The sequence below is a fragment of the Limulus polyphemus genome, unplaced genomic scaffold (assembly GCF_000517525.1).
Source record: "Limulus polyphemus unplaced genomic scaffold, Limulus_polyphemus-2.1.2 Scaffold84, whole genome shotgun sequence".
Classification (NCBI taxonomy): Eukaryota; Metazoa; Arthropoda; class Merostomata; order Xiphosura; family Limulidae; genus Limulus; species Limulus polyphemus.
In genome coordinates this window covers 542,179-564,699 of record NW_013665694.1, presented here as the reverse complement: position 1 = coordinate 564,699, position 22,521 = coordinate 542,179, and the positions used below count along the sequence as shown (strand labels likewise).

Here is a 22,521-nt window from a genome sequence, read left to right as displayed (position 1 = left end):
TCTTTGCATCGGTTCTGCTTTTTAACGTGAATACTGAGCATCCATATTTTACCTTGTCAATTAGGTGTCAGCACAATTACTTCTTTGCTTATAAACGGGACTTTTAATTATAATTCTTTGAATAACACTCTCATAGCAAACTAATTATTTATTTTTACAGTAGTTTATCTTCTCGGAATACATACGCACCTTATTTTACTCGAAATTCATAGCAGTAGACGAATATGCTTATAAATGTGTATATTTTTTCAGTAAAGTTATTTTTCAAGCACTATATTGAGGGTAAGTACGTTATACTAAGTAAATATGGGGCCTCACCATTTCGTTACAGTCCATGTCGCCACGTCTGGTCATGCTCTCCCTGACAATTCTTCACAATAGTCCTTCAGCGTTGTTTCGATTGCAGAAAGCTCTTTCGTAAGTCTGTCACGCCCAAAGAACACCAGTCTTCCCTGAATAATTTCCATAATTCATATAGTGTTTGAGAACGACTGTTTCACAACACTCATTTCAACAGTCTGATCATACAAAAATTCACAGGCGCTGCAAGCAGGACTTGACCATTATATCTTTTACGTGAATACACGTTTCATTCTCAAGCTGCTTAAAGTATGCAACGATTCAGCGGGATGTACAACTGTTGCCTTGTATTAGTGAACCTGCACCCTGTTGGCCTCGTTTTCAAACGGATAGTCTTCTTGACTATGTTACGTACACTAGCCACGTGTTCTTGTACTCAGTTATTACAAAACGCAGCATTTTGCTTACGAAGACTGAGGTAAAACATGTTGTAGGTCTCTTTCTGGATGATCCTGGTTCCTAAAGTTGATCCATATTCCTTTGTTTTCTAACGCCAATAAATACAAAATAAATTCCTGTCTTTGAAATTATAAATCTTCGATATGGACACATTTTTATGAGTTAAATATATGAATATCTTGCGTTGGAAAGAGATATTACATACCATTCTTAAAAGTGATACATTTTTCTTGACATCACGCAACGCCAAACAATGTCCAAGTCTAGTTTTAATACATGCCGCTCAACCGCGACTTTAAAACAGCTGTAGTTGTCACACAACTTGCTGATTTGTGTACTTAAAATTATGTTAATATATCTCACTCAAACCTATATTACAACTAAGAATTTTTAAGCAAATCTTCGAGGGTCGGTTAATGTTTTCTTCTGCTACTCGAGGTTGTTTAATCTATTCATTATTATCAAGTGTAAATGTTGACATAAACACATCCATCATAGAATTGTCTCAAATTAAATCAATCTAAAGCCTTCTCTTTCTTACACGCCCCCCAGTGGCACAGCGGTATGTCTGCGGACTTACAACGCTATAATCCGGGTTTCGATACTCGTGGTGAGCAGAGCACAGACAGCCCATTGTGTAGCTAATTACAAACAACAATTTTCTTACATCTAACGGCTATGCATCATAAACTGTATAACTAAGTTCACCTTCAAAAAATTTAGAGCAATCTTGCCATCAGCCATCATTGGATAGAAGATGTTTGTTTTCGTATCAAATGAATGTTACGGACATCACAACAAATGCTAAGCTTATTATGCACCAAATAACATAAATACAATAATCTTGTATTTCTAAAGTGCAGTTTTATGTTTTCGTAAAAATAGTTAAGGCGTATTTCTAAAAACATTACTTTGGAACTATATTAATGACTGTCCTATCGCTCTTACGTGCATGACCTGAACTTTAATATATCCATGCGAATATCAGGCATAGATTATAGTTTTAATTTCTAACTGTCAATCATATCTCTGATTCAAAAAATATATATTATAGTAATATATACATCAAAGTGCTCCTACAGTGTTGAAGGGGCGTTTAAGGTGCCTTCATTTCTGTCTATATTGTTTCTTCATTTACAATTTATAATCAACTCTCTACTATTTCTTTTTTATCAGAGATAGCATATTCATTTTTCTTTGGTTCCTCCTGTATTTCAGCTTTTATTTTTGTCTTTTTAACATATATATATATATATATCATTACGCTAGGGTACGGATGGACCACGTGTTAAAGCTCTGGATTTTGAAACTGGCGATCTGAGTTTGAATTTGCACAACATAACAAAATTATTGTGCAATTTGAGACGTGGTTGCGCTATAATAGTTAAAGTCAATCCCTTGACATGAATGTCGTGGTGCTTCTGACTGGCTACCTTCCCGCTGGTCAGTATTTCAAAACTAGGAATGGTAGCAGATAGCCTTAGTTGCTTTGCCACAAGTACAAGCTCATTACCTTTATTGCATAGTTCATAAGAAAACGTATGTATCCAAATTAAGAAGTTTTCCTCTCCGAATGTGAAAGTTCAATAACTTTCTATGTTTCTAGCATCTTTGTAAAGTACGAACATATTTTATGATTCTTAAAGTCATAAACTAGCTTTAGTTATTTTATGGATTTTATAAATCACTTCACACAACACCTTTTATAATCAGCATTATTATTTTAGTTTCGATATTCTGAACACATTTAACTTAAGTGCTCAGATTGACCATTTATTGCAATCGCTATTATCGCTTTTGAAATATTCTAGATGTTATTAAAGAACAAATGTTGAAATAACGGCTTTCTCGGGATTTATTACACTTCCAATTAGCTTTGATATATTGGATATTCGTCTTTGCATAATGTGTGAATGTTAAGTTACTTTGCAGTAAATACGTGAATATTTCCATATATTAAAGAGAAATATCTTTATTAATATTTAAAGTAAGAATTGAAGATAGTATACAATACGATATCACAGTAAATGAACAAATTCGAAGCTTAATAAAACCAATAATTGTAAAATTTCAGTCAGAAATAAACATTTTTATGACCTGAAAAGTCGTAATAGCTGTATATATATATAATGTTGTACAACTAAAGTTACACAAATAATAGTTTGTTCCAATCAGTCATAAAATAAAAATAAGCTGAAATGGTTAACATGTTTAACTTGTACACAATTAAGAAAATAATTTTGTTAAAAATTAATTATGAACTGTTCAATATATGTTTGATGCCAAAGATCCAAAATATAATTCCTAGCTTAATGTGAAAAAAGCATGAGAACTAAATAGCCTTATTCATGCTAAAAACCAATCAAATTCGATGACGAGGAACCCACTTTGAGACTAATAATGGCTGGAGACCTGATGATGACAAAACCTTGTCGAAACGTTGTACATTTGCTGTTATGTTAAATTTTCTTCATTACCCATTCAAGCCGTCTCCAGCCATTATTAAAAACCAATCAGTTTTAAACCAAAATCTTCTTGATACTATTAAAAATTTATACTAAGAATGGGGCACATTCTTTACACAATCTGTAAAATAACGCAAAACATTTAAAAATCTTCTAATTATACAAATATGACAGTAATAGATAAAAATAGTTGTAATTTTAAAACAAACACTCTGAATTGTTTTATTAAAGTTTATAAAAATAAAATACTTTAATTTATTGATTGTCTTAATATGAGTTGTTTCTTATTAGTCAAGTAGAAGGTGTTTGTGTCAGTTAGGGGAAACAAAAGCGACTCATTCAGAAAATAAAAAGAAAACTCACAGTTTGTGATATTTATTTGTTTGTTGTTGTTAAACTACACAATGGGCTACCTGTGCTCTGTCCACTGCGGGTATCGAAACTCGATTTTTAGAGTTATAAATTTTTCAGACTTACCGCTGAGCCACTTGGAGCCACAAGTAAATGACGCCACAAAATTGTTTTTATATAATGTTCCGTAATTAACATAGTCGTATTCCATTCACTATTGTTTTATTGATAATATATATTGTTACTAACTGCAACAAAACATTTCTCATTTCAATCAATGTATAATGTAAATTGAATTTCAAAATTTAAATTAATTTCATTCTAGCGATTTAACTAGTTTATAATAATTCATCTATTTATAATTTCTTTGTTTCAGTGCAATGCTACACAATGGCTTATCTATAATTTCGAATAAAAATATAAAAATTACAACAAAAACAACACCTGATTTCGAAAGTTGTATTATTTGTAGATTACAATATTACCTTAAATAAAAGCATGAAAGATCTAACTATTTGAAAATTTATTTAAACTGCAAAACGTTAATAAATCGAAAAATAAATTCAACATCTTAATGGTTCATCTTAATCATATTATTTTTTTGTGGTTTAGTGAAATTTAAACATTTTTTCTTCATGCTATTTTAGTTTTAAGCACAAAGCTAACCAATGGGCTATCTGTGCTCTACCCACCTCGGGTGGCGGAAACTAATTTTTAGCGTTGTATGCCCTCAGACTTACCGCTGAGCCACTGCAGGATTTTTTCTTCATTTAGTTCATGTTTAGACATTTCAAGTTGTTAATAAAAGTAATGAATTTCAACATACCAGCCTCTTCATCAATATCACAAATTATAAATGGTTATTATATATTCCCAGTGGATCATATTCTGTATTCCCAGGTTTTGATTATTTGTGGTGGGCAGAGTGTAGATAGCCAATTGTGCCGCTTTGTGGCCAAAAACAAGCAAATTTAATATATGTATATGTGTGTGTGTGTGTTTAAAATTTTAAGACTTTACCTACCTTTATAAGAGCTTTTATATTTATGTGCGATAATGGTGTTAATACACGCATGAAAATAGTGCCAAAATTTTTAAACGACCTTAATAAAAGCTAAAAATATTTATCGAAAATTTCAAGGAAAACATTTTTATTCCTTGCTTCTTAATATTTGTTTAATAGATTTTGTATTTATTTAATGTTTCATTATTAAATACATTAAATATTCATTTATGTATCAATATTTCAACATTAATAATGAAATGTTGTTATTTATTACAAATTTTACAGAATCTGAGCAATTGTAAAGTTATGATACTTATTACAGAAGAATATGGCATATTAATATTAGGAGAGGGTAGGCTAGATATTGGAAAATAATTTTTTCCTTTATCAAACACACTTAAATTAATATCATTATTAATTATATCAGTTTATACATTTAAAGAATGTGCTTCTACTTCAAAAATTTGTTTTTTAATATTCAATTCTACCAGATAAATAGTGTTAATAAAATTATTTATCTCATCATTAATTAAACTGATTAAATCCTCTATATATCTATAAGTTAAGGCAAAAATGCCCATTTTTATGACATTTCCTATAAACTTAATTTCATAAAAAATAAATATGTAAATTAGCTATACAAGTAGAATAGTTAGCTCTGATTGGAACTCTTATTACTTGTTTAAATACCTGATTATATAATTATTATAAATACAAAAACATAATATATCCTATATTTTTTGGAATTAAAATTTTTTCCTTTAAGTACTACTGAAGAACTACAGTATTGTTCTATTAATAAATCAATTATTGGAATTAAGTTTTTCAATGGCATTGTCGTATAGAGAGTGGTAAAATTAAATGTTTGAATGGTTTTAACTTGTTCACTATTATTTAAGTATTCTAAAATGGGTTGATTATTTTTATTATCCAGAAAGTGTGTTTATTGTTATTATTATTATTTGTATTTTTAACGTTATCAAATAAAATATTAACTATTTTATTTAATAAAATGGCTGATTGTTTAATAATTTTTTCACTGAACTGGAAATAAATCTTAATTTTATTGGAGATTTAGGAATTTAGGAATAGCATAGAGGAAAGGTAAATATAAAAAAGAATTTGATTTAGAATGAAGTTTTTTATAAGCTTTAATGAAATTGTTAATTACTATATCCTTAGATGGTTATGAAGTTTAAATGTTTCTGTACAATTAATTCCATTTATCATGGATGTTGCATAGGATGTTTTACAAAGAAACTAAAAATTACACTTAGCTAGATTATGGGAACAACGACATTTGTTTCTTGCAATTCTCGGATTTTACTTCTTAATTGATAAAATGTTATATCTATAGGGAATCCACTTAAATTTATACGAGATAATTTAAATCTTATTTCATTAAGACCCTAAAACGTTCATTTTAAAAACCATCTAGGCGAATAAGATGTCATATAATAAGTTTCAAAATGTATTCACTAATTATTATTTTTAGTAGATTTTAGTATATTTTGCTTATTACATTTTGTGGCAGTTCTGTATTTAGATCCCTGTTTAAGAATTTCACACAATGGCTTATCTCTTACACTTCCTAAGTTACCAGTAATATTATGTTTATGAAAAGTACTAATACATATACTGTTTTTACATTCAGGGTAAATTATTTACCTGAATTACATGTCAATTAATTTTAAAAACTCTTATAATTATATAATAGTAGTCCAATCGGAATTTCTTATTTATAGCTAACAGTTGGCTTCAAGTTTTCAAGTTTTAAATTTTTAATTACATTAATTGATGCCCTTATTTAAGGAAGATTAAGTTGAAAAATATTTCTAAAAGTCATTTACATATATTAGAGTTAAAATAAGAATCATTATCTAAATATTTACAGAATTCTAGAAAAGCAATCAATTTTATTTTGTTTTCCCTTCACCTCTTATTTTCTTCTTTTTATGAGAAAAACTATTTAAAAAGAAAAAATAGTAATACAGTAATCATTACTCAAATTGAAAGCAGTAGATTATTACAATCTCGATTTAATCTATAAGGATATAATGTTTTAAGTTTCAAAATGTAGAAGTTCTCGCGTTAGAGCCTATTAAAGTTTTCATTAACAATCTCTAATACAGTTATTTTAACAAAAGTAAAAGGATGACCCTTGAAATGGTTTAATTCTATACAATTCATTAAATTGTATTACTTTAAGGTCTATGTACATTGAATACAAGTTAATAGATGAACTACAATATATATTTTGCAATAGGAATTTGTATATACTCTTGCGTATCTGCTCGTTTGTTAATTTCCGGTATAAATTATTTCCGAGAAACTTAAGCAATACAAGTCCTTTCTTAATTAAAACTAGTTTATTCTTTCTTGATACAACTTTTTAGTACAAAGAATTTCCACCGTCACTTTAAACTTAACAACCTTTACAACACGCGCTATAAATCACAGTGATTCACACTCTTTACTTACGGTGCCTACTGTTCGCTTGACTCAATTATCCATCTCTTCAATCTATCTGCATATCTCTCTATCGCTGGCTTTATTTGCTTATATACTAAAAAAGAGGGCGCCTGGCAAACACTCGGACATTCGCGGGGTTCCTCGATAAGTCATGATACTTATGGACACTCCAGCGTGCATGCTCCAGCGTCGCGTGACTTCCGCTGTCGTAACAATACTATAGGATCAAAAGAATTAAGAGCAGGAGACATATTTTGCTATTACATAGTTACAATAATTAGCTTGCTAGGCTAAATTACAGTTTGCAAAATTTGTCTATTTTTTAAGTACTAGCCTATAGCTCGTAAAAAATGACGGGGCCAGTACTATCACCCCACCCTGCCCCATAGTATTCCTAACCTTACATTTCATAGCTAACTGAAATAAATAAATTTTGCGAAATAAAGCTTGACCAACAAAGAAGCAGAAAAGTGCAGTCGAGGTAGACAAACGTCGGTGAATTCCTTTGTGAGCCAATCAAAGTAAGACCATTCACGAAATGAATTCGAGGCGTATTCACAGAATAATTATTGTTAAAAATCAGTTAGATTAACAACATCTAATATATAGAAAAGTAATTGCATTTTGGTAACACTACGTTCCAACAATGGCTTTTATGTCGTGTTGCTCAGCAACAAAAGTATAATTTAATATTGTCGTTAGCCTATGTACTAAAAGTACAAAATAATAGTTATAGGCAACAAAACTGGGAAATATTTGTTGATTTCTTAATTTAGAGTCTCTTAAAGAGGTTTATTTTGTATTATTTTTTTTTCATTAAAAACGTTGGTGATATAAGAGAAAATAGCTTAAATCAGAAACGATTTATGTTCAAAATTGAATCGATATTTTTACTTTCATGATAGATTTTATACACTTGACTCTAGTCTAGGTGATCCCACACTTCGTCTTTACTTTAGGCTTATTATGCCAACACTCACTATACTTATAAGGTTTCACGGCACCACCACCCCTCACGGCCCCTTGCACCCCCGGCACTAAAATCGTAATGTTCAGACAGTAATTGAACTATTCTATCTAGATGAATGCATTTTGGCTTTTATGACTTCTTCTATTTTGAGAAATCAAGAGAATTCAAGCGTGACGTGACTTGACTTTACACACACTGGCTTTTATGTAGGTTAGATGTTTTAGTAGTAAAAAGCAATAACACCTAACTGCAATAAACACAAAGACTGAACAATGTAATGGAAATGTGCGACATTGTCATCAACAAATTACATTCATTGAAATATATGTATATATAAAAATATTATTTCAACAGTTAACTAGATATTGACATCCAGTTTTCACAAGGACTTTTAGTAAATGTTTATTACATGAAGAGTAAATGCACTAATTCTGATCTTCCAGTGCTGGTTAGTTAATATATGGTTGAGCAGAAACAAAATTATATATTTTAAACTGCTTATCACAGTAGTCACTTCCGAGAAAAGAATTCAGTGCCTTCGATGTACAACTATATACTGTGAAATCAAAATATATTTTCTTACTTATAAACCCATATGATTAATTCAGTGAGTGTGTTACTTTAGGTTTCATGGATACGCAGAAATGATTTCCACGTGCTCTCAGTTGGTCAAGTTACTTACACAGCAGAAAAGGGGTTCAAAATGATACACGTCAAAGATTCAAATGACTGGATTTTGCAGATTGAATTAGTTAAACCGGGAGACACTGGATTTTATGAATGTCAAGTCAATACTCATCCCATGATTAGTTATTTTGTCTATTTGACTGTTCTCGGTAAGTGTTTCAAATATTTTATTTCTTACAGAATATCGTGCATAGCTACATTAGGAATAAAAATCGTCCGTAATTTTGAATTGATATACTAGAGGGAATGCATCTTGTCAACAACACCCACCGCCATTTCTTGAGCTTTTTTGTCTATTCAAATAATGGAATTCGACTGTCACTCATAGAGCGCATTTCTGCGACGGCGACAAACAATGAATCCTGGAATCCATAGCCCTGTTAGGCAAACCATTACACCACATCCGTCCCATTAATAAAGTATACACCATCACCAAGTAATCGAACTCGTATAAAATATTTTTATTATTACTCTTCACTAAAATCAAGAAGTTAACATACACATGGTTTAATACAACTTATTTATCAACTCAAAATCGAATTATTTTGAAAGGGTGTTGAGTGTAAATAATATTTAACTGATATTAAAGAAAGTTTTGTTAATTGTGAAAGTGTATTTCAATTTATTGTGTCTATGATCGAATCTTCGTAAGCCGGTACTATCCTAAATAAATATATTAGTCCTTGAAAAAAGCATAGCTTATGCGTTTACTTCTGTCGAATTTTCTCCTCAATTATTACATTTAGAGGTGAATATATTTGTATTTTTGCTTCTTAATTTTTGGCCTGTCATTTGCCTGTGGTTAGAATGTTCGACTCCCAATCTGTGAGTCGCAGTTTCAAATCTAGTCGCCCAACATGTCCTTCTTTTCAGCCATGGTGACATTAAAATGTGAGGATCAATCCCACATTTCGCTAGTAAAGAGTAGCCTAAGAATTTGCGGTGTTGACTATCTACCTTCTCTCTAGTCTATCGCTTTTAAATTAAGGGACAGTTAGCGCAGATAACATCTCGGATAGTTTTGTGCGAAATTCAACAAAATAAATATTTCTAAATTTCACTTGCTGATTTTATCTGTTCCTATACCCAAACAACATTATTTCAACTACATAAAATATAACAATTATTTTTTTTGCTATTTTTAATTACGAATAATTTAATTTTAATTTCTAGGTATGATCATTTAAGCCTATAACTCATTAAAACATGGTCGAATGACAGATATTAAGCTTAAATAACACAAGTCTACCTAGAGGTGGATGATAAAGTTTTAGGGAAAAAATTTTGTCTTTCATCTTCTCTTTTTTTAGTAGTTCATGTTAGTTTGAATATTTAGATAACGTACTAATGGAATTATTTACATTTTTCAATAAATAACCACTAATAACATAATTTAGCCAGAGATAATAGTTTCTGTTGGTTTCTCAATATAGAAGATTTCTTATGAAATTTTAATATAAATTTTTACCAGATACTTCTTAATACACCAAACGAAATGGTCTGTTTATAGTGCCATCTCAAAACTACGTAATATTACAGACATCTTTAATTGAATATATAGATTTCTGCGAATCGTTCATGACTTTAGTTTGTTGTTTTCTTTTTCAGTTCCTGAGGCTACAATTGCTGGAGCTCCAGACTTGCACTTCGACAGTGGCAGTACTATCAACCTAACTTGCATCATCAAACACAGCCCTTCACCACCAGTCTTCGTTTTCTGGTACCATGGCAACAATCTAATTAATTATGACTCCTCTCGCGGCCAAACGACACTTCAAAAGGTAAACGGAGACACTGCAGTCAGCTCCCTCTACATAAAAAACGCCAAGACTAAAGATTCGGGAAACTACACGTGCGGCCCATCCAATGCAGATAGCACAAGCATCAGCGTGCACGTTTTGAACGGTAAATGCACTGAATACTAGCAGACTTCCCAAATAACACCAGCTTTTAGTAATTATATGATTTTAATAATAAATGCATAAATGGCTAATTTAGTCATATTCATATATAAATCTGGTGACATTATATGCGATTCAGTAATTCTAATCGAATAATGGAGGTGCTGTTAATATTTACATATCCACATCAAGAACTACGTTTCCAAGTCCAATTTCATACTTTCTCTATAGTTACTGATGGATCTTTAAAGGAAAAAGTTTCTAAGATGAAAATTGAACAAACACGATTTTCAATGAATGAACGTCAAAAACAGTTTTAAGGGCCCTATTTGAAATTGTAGCATATTCACTTTGGACAAACAAGGGGTTAAATATTATTTGTTGTTAATGCAGAAAACCTAATTAGGTTTGTATGACTTTCTAGAATATATGTATAGATATGTCTAAATAAAATATTTCAGATCTGTATTTGATAAATATTATGGGTGCGTATCTTATCACAGTAGTCGATACGATACGTATCTAGATACAAAAGTTTGACCAAGGGTTTGTTGCGAAGTTTGACAGTCTTGTATGTAATTTATTATCTGTATTACTAACATTGTCTTATTGACAGTGCTTTTTCGAATTCTCAGGCTTGATCAACTAAATGTCAGCTGGCAAGAGAAGTAAAATAAAAAAGTTAATATCTGTCAATTTTGTTATTGTTAATTTGTTATGTTTCTTTTCATGTAATATTTTCGATAAAAGAAATTAAGACAACATGTAGTACTCAATACTCATCTTCCTTTATTGAATCATTAATTTTTAGTAAAAGTATTTTATTAGAAATTCTGATTTTTTTCGGTGCAAAAGACTTATAATGTTTACTGAAAACATGCCACATTTAGTGAAGATACATACATCGTATCGTATCGTATCAGACGATGTATCGATACAATCATATCACGGCTTCAAGATACGATACTCGCCACACCTTTAGTAAATATGGTAACGTCATTCATCCCGAGGAACTTCAGCGATACAAGTCCTTTCTTAAATAAAACTAGTTTATTCTTTCTCAATACAACTTTGCCATACACAGAATTTCCACAGTCCCTTTAATTTAAACACGCGCTATAAATCACAACGATTCACGCACTTTACTTACGGTCACTACCGCTCACTTGACTCAACTATCTGTCTCAATATCTGTCTATCTGCAATTATATCTCCGCTTTATTTACCGGGCTTATATACAAAAATAGAGGGCGTCTGGCAAACATTAGAGTTGCCAGGAACAGTCATGATCCTTCTAGAAACCCATGACGTGTTACCATGGTCACGTGGCTTCCGCTGTCGTAACAATATCATTAATACGTACAAAATCACAAACAATGTCAATATCTTAGGTGAGCGATCTTTTATTTATATGTAACCATGATTTTAACTTTGTAAGAATTACTAGGCATACATAAGTATGATAACATCTGAAGAATTACTAGACCTACATAAGTATGATAACATTTGAAAAATTACTAGACCTACATAAGTATGATAACATTTGAAGAATTACTATACCTACAGTACTATGATAACGTTTCAAATATTACTAGATTTACATAAGTTTGATAAAATTCCAAGCATTACTAGGCCTGTAGTATTATGGTATCATTTAAAGCATTACCAGCCATATATTAAACGTATTATGCTTGCTCAAGCATGTTACTTATTAAAGAATCACTAGACTGATATAAACATACGTGGACCTTTAGTAGAATTATGATGCTTCAACAGTTTTTCTCAGAATTAGTTTGTTTTGACACGAGATGTGTGTGCTACTTTTTCAACAAAATCGAATCACATATTGATCAGTTCAATATTATATACAACATATGTGTTTAGATCAGGGATTAAGAATTTCAAAGATGGGGATATCCATTGTATTTAATTGCATTGGAAAACAAAGAGCGGCATCTTGTAATGGATGAGAATTCACAAACACATAGCTCAGCCGAACAAGTCGCCCACGTATCCCATGGAATAGTAAGCAAAATATTCAAAAAAGGACCTCCGTCTGGAAACTAAGTCATCAGGGTATGAGTTCACCAGAATAAAGTTTCAAGTCATACCTCCTGTTCAACTCGCATACCTTAAGCACTTGGAAAATGAAACAGGTATTGAAGCTACTCCACACGAAACATGGCAGTTAATTCGTCAGAGGAAGTGACTATTTACTGTGCGATTGGACCGTTGAAGTGGAACTGGGAAACCGTCTTCTTCTTATACAAGATCGATTATTGAAAACATGCAGGGAGGAATACTGTGCTTGGGGCAGAGCAGCCTTACTGCTGAGTATTTTTCAATGCAAGCTACACTGCACGGTTATTGTTAGATAAACTGATAGAGCGTAATCAGACGTAGTAACTTGGAATGTAACGATGTGGTGATGCTCCAAAATCGTTTTAATATAACGTTTTCAACCTATGTATTAACATAAGTGGACTGAAATTACTTCTATAAAAACTTTTCAATTATAAGCATATTTTTCATTTCAACTTGGAGCTTGTCTTATTACTATCTTGCAATTAAAAAAAACAAATGCATTTTTTTATTATTTCTAATTTTGATGGATGAGAAAAACCTACAAAACTCTGCTTTTAACATAAGTAGTTTTTTTTTAGAACTATCAAGAACTTGAAAGGATTGATTAGTTATTAAGTGTTTGTGAACCATATAATCATATGAACTTATAATTAAAATGTATTCTTTATTTAAAGGGAAATTTATGTTTTTATTTTTGGTAAGCGAAAGCTAATTCAATGTGTTTATGACGTTTCACAATCAGTAATTTTAGGCCACAAAGTTCAATGACTGAAAAAGAGCTGTGAATGTTTATTTATAATGTTAGAGTACCGAACTAAAAGTCATACTTTTCTGGCAGCAGGAGAACAACTTGCAGCCATGCAGCATGATGTGAATACTTCATCTCCATCCTGTGGTTGTTATTATCCGCTTCCTCCCGTAGTCATCATCTTGATTGCTGCATCCCTGCTAATTCGGCCTTGTTGATTAGCGCTTTCTCCTTTTAGTCTACATTTGACGATACCAGCTCCGTCCCCAGGAACTTTTAGGTATCTCAGAATATTTACATTTATTTTCCTGTGGGGATATACTGGCGTGTTAATTTATTTAACCCAATTTAAAACTGAAGGAACGTATTTCCTGGGAAATAACTTTGAAAGTTCTACTTGTTATCTTCTCTTGAAATTTATTTGAATCAATATTGAAATTTTAAGTGCATGATTCCTTCATTAAAATTACATTTTTGTTTTCTTACTTGAAGATTTTATTTTGAGTTATGATGATATATAATTTTATTATATTTATCTCATTATAGTTTTTCAGACTTACTTAACTCGAACCGAATATTTTAGTAGATGAATAGCAGTCTTTCAATGTAAGAAATCAAAATAAGAACAGCTTTAATTGTTAAAAAGAAACTGAGTGTATTATTATAAAGTTTAAACTAGAAAACAATACGTTGATAATTTTAGCCGTAGTTTGATAAGTCGTTAATAACTATGTTCTGTATATCTTACATTTTTTGTCTCATGGTTAAATATTTGAAGAATACTAATATTCTGTTAATACAGTATAATAAAATATGTCCCAATTCAATTCATAAACCTCAAATTATCTAAGCATTATAATATCCTTAATATCAGAAGGTAAATGCCGACATTTTGTTTTTGTTTTTTAAACGAAAGCTTTTGCGTGATGTACACTTTAAATTTTACTAACTATTTATGCGTTCAATTTGTATTTATTCCAGTCTTTTACAAACGAGTTTACACCAAGAAGGGTCGTAGGTATTATGACGATAAATGACGCACAGAGGAAATAGTTTCTTATATCAGTTTTTCTCTTTAACAGGTTGGAGACACGTATAAATATATTCAATATTCAAATCAACAATCTACTGAAGACCCAAGCTTATTCATTTAATGTGTTCTGCTCAAAATCTGTGGAGAATATATAGAAACGATTTTTTGGTAGGAACTTCATTCTAGGATGTTTATTATCATCAATGGTTCTTCATTTCAGCTTTAAAAATCCCAACGACTATTTGTATTGTATAGGTTTGTCTGGACGTTCACAAATTAGTTCGTTTTAACCCACCAAGTTCATGTTTGAAATATTGTTGACACTAAATTTGTACAACAAAAGACAGTGTTGGGTAAGCGAACAGTTTGTATAATCATTACGACTTTCCCAAAACCATAGAACAATTATTAAGTAAATTTAGTCAACAGTTCCTTCAGCCTTAATGATACTTTAATCACAAGCTTTGACTTCTGAAGAACATTATAAATTATATGTGTGATTTTACAAAGATTTTACCCGGTATAAACATATTCTGTATACATTACAAATAATGGGTTTTTCTTGTTGTGTGAGTTATTAGGATAAGCTAGATTCGTGTCGTAATAAACTGTTATTTTAGTAGTTTGTTCGGTGTTTCTTCCCTTGTGAAACCGTAGTAGAACAGTTGGTAATTTACAAAAAATAATAAAATTAATAAATTATTTTAAACCTTGGCATATCTTGCTTTTAACGGACATGAACCATTATTGAATATGGGGTTTACATATTGTAGCATTTTCTTCTTTGCTTTCACTCATAAGCTCTTAGAATATATTAAAAGAAATATATTTAAATCTACTTCTTATAAGATGTATTATGAAATTCATTACTGACTTTGGACTAACACGTAATAATATTGTTATTTATATTAGATGTAATGATAGAAATAGTACCACATCTTCTCTAGTGGAAATATAACATTTGATACAATTGATGGGTAGAACTCACAGAAGCATTATACTTAACTAATTTCAGTCCAGTCACTTTTTGCAACTAGTAAACATGGTATATGTGACTTATGTTAGTGGAATCACTGGCGAGTGAAACATTCATATACAGTAAATATAATGGTATACAGTTTGCTTAAGCAAACGTTTCGCCATTACGGTTTCATCAGGGGTAAAATATATGTTTATACACATTTGAACTATTTCTCTTCAGTCTTTAAGGGGTAAAACTTATGGAAGAATTATAATATACTATTCCAATTAAACCTTTGACTAGTGCAAGTTGTGCTTGCACTATACCTAAATTAATTAAGTATGTTTTATTTGTTTCCATATAATGATTAACGGGTAAACCCATAAAGGCATCACGTTTGGCATTTTTTGTTTTGTTTATTATCCGGTACAACTTAACAATATAGTTAAAAATTAGTAAAGGAATCAATAATATTCGGGGTATCGAGTTTGAACAATGTCCAGATTTAAAGTAAGTTCGTAACAGTTCTATTGTACAAGGAGTACGTTCTTAAAAGATTTATATTTGCTTATCTTAACTGGAAAATGCCTTTAAAACACAAAGAATATTTATTACGAAGTTTCATCTAAGAAGTCTTCTACTACACAGAATCAATCTGTTAGGCTATTTTTTATAATCTAAATTATCACTAATATTTTGCTAACTTCGCAGCATATGTATTCAGTCATTTACATTTCCTAAACTTCTTTGAGAAAACTCACAGTTCTTATTGGAAAAACTTAAGTCGGTTTGCGTTTTTCCTTCCATTCTCCTATGTTATATTTTATATCTATATTTATGCTAAATGTGCATCTTGAAGAGAACAGAAGTTGAAGCTACAATGGTGCAACAAATTGAAAATGTCTTTTCTTATTTTTTGTGCCACATAGTTCCCTGCAATTCAGCAATGCTATATGAATAACTTCCCTGTAATATAAAAAGGACGATTTCATCGATCAAACTGGTTTTATTTCATTTTCCATTTCCATCCAATCTAAAGAGAACAATTGATTTTTTCAAAAACAAAGCTTTTTACGAAGAAATCAAAAAGGGAAAAATAATTATTTAACAATTTCTTAACTTACTAACTTAAGACTAATGTTAGTTTTGATTGAGAGAAATGCGTTTTTTGTTTCGTTTTATAAATAGCCAACAACAAGGATTCGTTGAATACTTAAGACTACAACCGAGTGTAAGTTATTTCTGAATGTATTTTGATCGTTACTATATTTCAATAACTAAAACACACATTTTAGAATTTTTAATTCTATCATTATATCAAATTCGAGCGAAAATTATCACGTATTCTGACACCGTTAGAATAACGTGCCTTGTTTCTGTATTTGTTTCAAATCTTACGCACATTTGGAACATTATTTCTTCAAATACAAATATTTGATGGTCTAAACAGAGAATCTAATAAACAGTTAGTGGTAATATTACGTCATATTAAGACTAATAATAAGTTAAAATGCATTTTTACTGGCCGAATACGAGTTTCCAGTAACAAGAATATATAACAGTATTTCAGTTTTACCTTATATGTTCTATACCGCTTTCGATGAAACCTTACGCTCAATACCAATGCTCTAAAAAGACTTGTCCGTTTATGAGAAAATAAGGCTAATCTGCAGTAGCATACTACAGACAATTTATTGTTGAAGCGTTATTGTACGCGCTTCTTACTAGAGACTCTTACGGGGCAAGTAAAGAATGACGTGATATAAATTATTATTGTTTTGTAATCGTACACACACCTTATAACATGCCCTTCTTCACCAGCAAAGGTATTCTGTACCCTATGTTAAAAGCCTTATTTTACTCATTGCATAAATTATTCGAAGAAGTGTTTACAGTTTGTAAAAATATATGATCAAAAAATAGTGTTCGTGATTCATAAATCATTAAGTTCATTTTGGTGCTTTAGCTCGCTCTAGGATCCGGGTTGCAGTCCACCTGTACCGAAACGTTGTATTAATCGAAATAAAATCAAACAATAACGAAAGGGTATAGCAACGTTTGGCTATAATTACCAGAAATGTAATGATAAAATTAACCTCCGATACTCAGAAAGTGAGAGTGACTAAATGGCTATATATACTTGGCTATAATTACCAGAAATGTAATGATAAAATTAACCTCCGATACTCAGAAAGTGAGAGTGACTAAATTGCTATATACACTTGGCTATAATTACCAGAAATGTAATGATAAAATTAACCTCCGATACTCAGAAAGTGAGAGTGACTAAATAGCTATATATACTTGGCTATAATTACCAGAAATGTAATGATAAAATTAACCTCCGATACTCAGAAAGTGAGAGTGACTAAATGGCTCATACTTTGTATCAGAAATATCACTTATACTTAAATATTAACTCATAAAATTCATACAGCTTATGCCAATACATGAGTACAGTGTTTCAAAATGGTTTGTTGTTGTTATTATTCTTGTTCTTCATCTATGGGACTACAAAGGCTTAACAGAGTATTTGAGTTAAGTGTGGTTGGCTTTTGGACTGTGGATCCGAAATTCCGTGGTTCGCGTCGCGTTACCTATCCCAAAAAGATCACGCCGTAGCTGCGTTATAAGAGCGATGGTCAGATCCCACTGTTTGATTAGAGTAGCTTGTGAAATGGCGGTGGGTGGTGTTGACTAGCTGCCTTCCATCTACGTTTCAAGCAACAGAGAAGGTTTAATAAACGCGATAGTTATTACCACCGAAAGTATACAATACTAGAATGTGCAACTGTGAGCGATCGATGTTTATCATCAAATTGAAAACATCTAAAGAGACAAAACGCATAAAGATAGCACAAAGAAAATTAGTTGTGTGATCTGCAATAGATATTTAGAGTATAAACTCGCGTTCTGTCAGAACACTTTCTCCTAATTACTACCGGATGGCTTAATACAAAATGGGATAAGATTAAGAAGTAATTGTATTTTGACTTATTCACTCATCGAAACTCTGAAACATTTTTCACACATACACTTATATTTGCCCCCCCCCACCAGTGGCACAGTGGTATGTCTGCGGACTTATACTGCCTGAAACCGGGTTCCGATATCCGTGGTGAGCAGATAGCCCTTTGTGTAGCTTTCTGTTTAATAACAAACAACAACTCTTATATTTCCATTTCAGCATAAGGGGCGCCAGAAACTACGAACTTATAAAGTGTAAGTCCTTATGAGATTTTACGACACAGTTTGAGATTCTGCATGCAATTATTATATCTAATGATAGATTAGGAAATAAGTCCAGCATTTACACAGTTTGAGATTCTGCATGCAATTATTATATCTAATGATAGATTAGGAAATAAGTCCAGCATTTCATTTGGCCAAATCAATGCATTAGCAGCAACGATTCTCGAAGGTAAAGAACCATTTTTGTCTAAATTCACTTATAAAAGCTTTTTGTATTTTTATTTACATAACAGCATTGAGAAAGCCAGGATGTTAATAAAACAGTTTTCTTGCTATGCACATAATAATTATTTGTTTATAATCTAGCTTTATACATGTATGTACATATATGATTCTTCGTGGTGTTTTTCTGCAATTTGCCAATCTAAACATCTTGCTTTTTGACCTGAAATCTTAAATATCCTTCTTAAATTGCAATGACATACTTTTTAGATTTCTAGCTCCTAAACCACGAAAATAATAATCAGTTGTCTTGTTCGACCTACTTTAAGGGTTGTAATGATGGCTCAGAATAATTGTTCTAGGTTTTCGGTAAACCTCATAGAATTTTGTCAGTAGAACGAATTTAGGATGAAGTTTAAAACTTAGCAGGCAAATTTTTCGTTTATTAGGTGTGTTTTTTCACATCTTTTGTTGGAATCATTAAAATATACAAAATATTAAAAGCACTTATATATATAATATAAAGTCTGTGTGTAATAATTCCATTTATAAAGAAACATGTTTCGAACAAACAAATTTGTGTTAGAAACATGACATGTTTTTAGAATCTACTTTGAACTCTCGTTATATTTACATTAAAACTAATTAGCAATAACCCTAACGGTTTTCGACCATTTTTGACGTTCATTTTACAAAACAAAAATCACAAAAATAATATGTTTATCTTTGAGTACCATCGGTTTCTTAATTAGTGCTGGTAACTAAAAAAACACTTCTTTAAGAAAACAAATACTGACAAAAAAATAACGGCTTTAAACATGCATAAGAATGTCATGTTTCTCACAAATTTTTATTTGTTGGAATACATGTTTCTTTATAAATGGAATTATCCTATACATGCTTTATATAATCAATATAAAACTACTTTACCCTCAAAAAAAAAGAAACGGCTTGTGTACTTGAGAATGATCACAACAGTGGTTGAAACGTGGTACCTGTTTTAAAAACAAATCTTACTTACTGGAAAAGCTGTAACTTGTAATAAAATATTGTTTGTTTTTTATTTAAACAGTTTTCATCAGTTACCTGTTTCTGAGGTTACATAATATTTAAGCAATAACACATTGTTATCAGCAAGACAATAATGATAAGACAAACATTATTGAAGTATTTGCTTTCTAGCCTGAATCAATATTTAGTAAGTATACTCCACCAGAAGTATTGTTTAGTTCAGACCACATATGTGAGTCAGGATTATTTCGCTTAAAGAAAGTGTAAAATTAAGCTCCTGTTTAAAGAGCAAAATATAAGGTAATTTGTTGGAGTTTTTGTTTGTGTGGAACACTTCTTGCCATATGATATTCAGGGGTGAATATCTATATTAACTGTTGCAAATTCACGTGTAGAAAAGTTTTTAGAGTTTTAGTAAAAAGTTGAGGCAAATATCAACATAGCAAATATATAATGAAAAAAAAAAGTCTTTCTGCACTTTCAAAAAATAGAAACATGAAATATGAGGTTCATGAAAATATATCTTGGGTGTCTTATTGAATAAAAAAGAAAAAGATGTGTTGGGCAGAAACCTATAAATCATTTAAAAACACTATATTCATATCATGCAAACCTGTCATTTCAGGATACTGCTTAAATTGTCAGATCAAACATCTACATACCTTCATCTGACGAATCTTTGATAGAAAAGTAATAAAAATACTGTTATGAGCAACAGCGTGAAATATATGTATATGCATATACTGATATATGTGGTAAAGTTACACAATATACTGTCTGTTATTCTGATCGAAAAAAAAGGATTTATTTTACAATACTGTGAACTCAAAAGTCTGTATTCATCGAATCAATACAAAATCTTGAAGATTAAACAAGGTTCTTGTTTACGGACTTTGTAAATCTTTGTAGATTCTGTTGGATTAACTTATTCAAATATTAAATAATTGAGTCATTGTTGTTGATTAATTTAAAAATAATTAATTTACATAATACATTATTTCATTATTCTTATGCGACACGTGGTTTTATGGGAATTCCTTCTAGAAGACTTTTGTATTGTTTGTTTTAGAGCAAAGCTGCACAATGGGTTATCTGCGCTTTTATTGTTACAAGACCTCAAGATTACCGTTGAATCACCAGGAGCAATGCTTTTCTAAGACTGTACATTTACTCCCACTGAACTGGAAGAATGGAGACTACAGAATAATAATAGTTTCGAATCGTTTAAATATTGTTATTAGCATACGTAAGAGCTCCCACAAGGTTTCAGATTTAAAATGAACATTTTCGACTAATTTAAAGAATTGTTATAATATATTATTAGTGGATGTGTTCAGACTGTTCTCGTCCCTTCTTATAGTTACTAGCATTGTTTGTGGCGCCATTCAATAGATGGCACAGAAGTTTTGGTTACATACACAGATACTGACATACACGTTATGTCCATTGTAGTAAGATGCCTAGCTCAAAGGTCATAATAGATAGTTCTAAGAAACATTAAATTCGACAAAATTCTCTCCAATTTCTCCATTAAAAACTCGTTTTAAGTCCCCAAAGATGTAGATAATTTTTTAACAGATATCTAGTAATTCTTTGTCAAATATTAACATGTAAAATGTATTCGAAAACTAAAAATCTATATATATATATATATGAGTGTATGTTAGTAAACGAATTACTTCACATAGTTTCGATACCCGCTATTACTGAAAGAGCTCAAATCTTGGGTGTGTTACAATACGTGAAACCCAACGTTTTAATACAGCATAATTTGCAGATACTGGTAGTATTTTTCTTTTATATAAACATGTTTTATAACATTTACTTGCAAACATCAATTCTTCAGATTCCCATCATTATAAACAATTTAAAAACAATACATATTCCTGAAAAACAAAACGTCAAACCTGAAAAAATACAGTTGAACATTTGGTTACTGGTATTCCTTCATGGCCAAAAAAAAAGTAAAGAAACAATATCAAGGTCACTTTTCGCATCAGTTTCTTCACGTAGTGAAAACGTTCTTTGTGTTTCATAGCAGATTGTTTTCGAGTTTTTAGGCAATAGAAGTGTTTAGATCTATTTAACTGGAGATTAAATATCGACTGTATCACAAGCGTAAATCAAGCACAAAAAGTCAATAATTCAAAGTGCTCTAACTGGACTGAATTTAGGAAACAGATTTGATTTCCGCAATTACAATAAAATTAAATTACAATTCTTAATAGATTGAAAACATTTTACAGAGAACCATTACCAATGTTATTTTTTGCAAAACATTACACTCCTGAGGATAACGCAGTGATATACGTCGAAACATATAGAATGTATGAGACTGTTTTTCAATCTCATTGGGTTTTTTACTATTTTCCCCCTGTACAGTAATTTATTTGTATTTTATTGTAATTTTGAGACTGGAAACGTCTCATTTTTAGAATTATGTAAAAAATAATCGTTGTTTTTTTTAAAAAAAATTCGAGTTTTTAACATTGAACATTACACAAATGCCAAGGAATTTTAAAGCTATCAATTCTATTTACAATCTTAAACACCTCAATCAGATCTCCCTTAACTCTTCTTTCTTCAAGAGAAAAACAATTTGAGAGATTTCAGCCTCTCCTCGTATGACAACGTCTCCATCCCAAACACCTTTCTAGT

General features: G+C 30.9%; 1 protein-coding gene across 2 annotated transcripts in view; it reads left to right on the top strand.

Moving 5' to 3' along the window:
• LOC106467932 (zwei Ig domain protein zig-8-like) overlaps nt 1–15,067 on the top strand; it is a 115,641-nt gene extending 100,574 nt beyond the window's left edge. The window contains exons 3-6 of one of the 2 annotated variants that reach the window (XM_022396956.1): nt 8,649–8,859; nt 10,319–10,615; nt 13,538–13,724; nt 14,527–15,067. In XM_022396956.1, the coding sequence (XP_022252664.1) occupies nt 8,649–8,859; nt 10,319–10,615; nt 13,538–13,662 (633 nt within the window). In that variant the 3' untranslated portion in view covers nt 13,663–13,724; nt 14,527–15,067. Of the gene's footprint in view, nt 1–8,648; nt 8,860–10,318; nt 10,616–13,534; nt 13,725–14,526 lie in introns of both variants that reach the window. The other variant, XM_022396954.1, reaches the window with a different exon arrangement.
• The last annotated feature ends 7,454 nt before the right edge of the window (nt 15,068–22,521 follow it).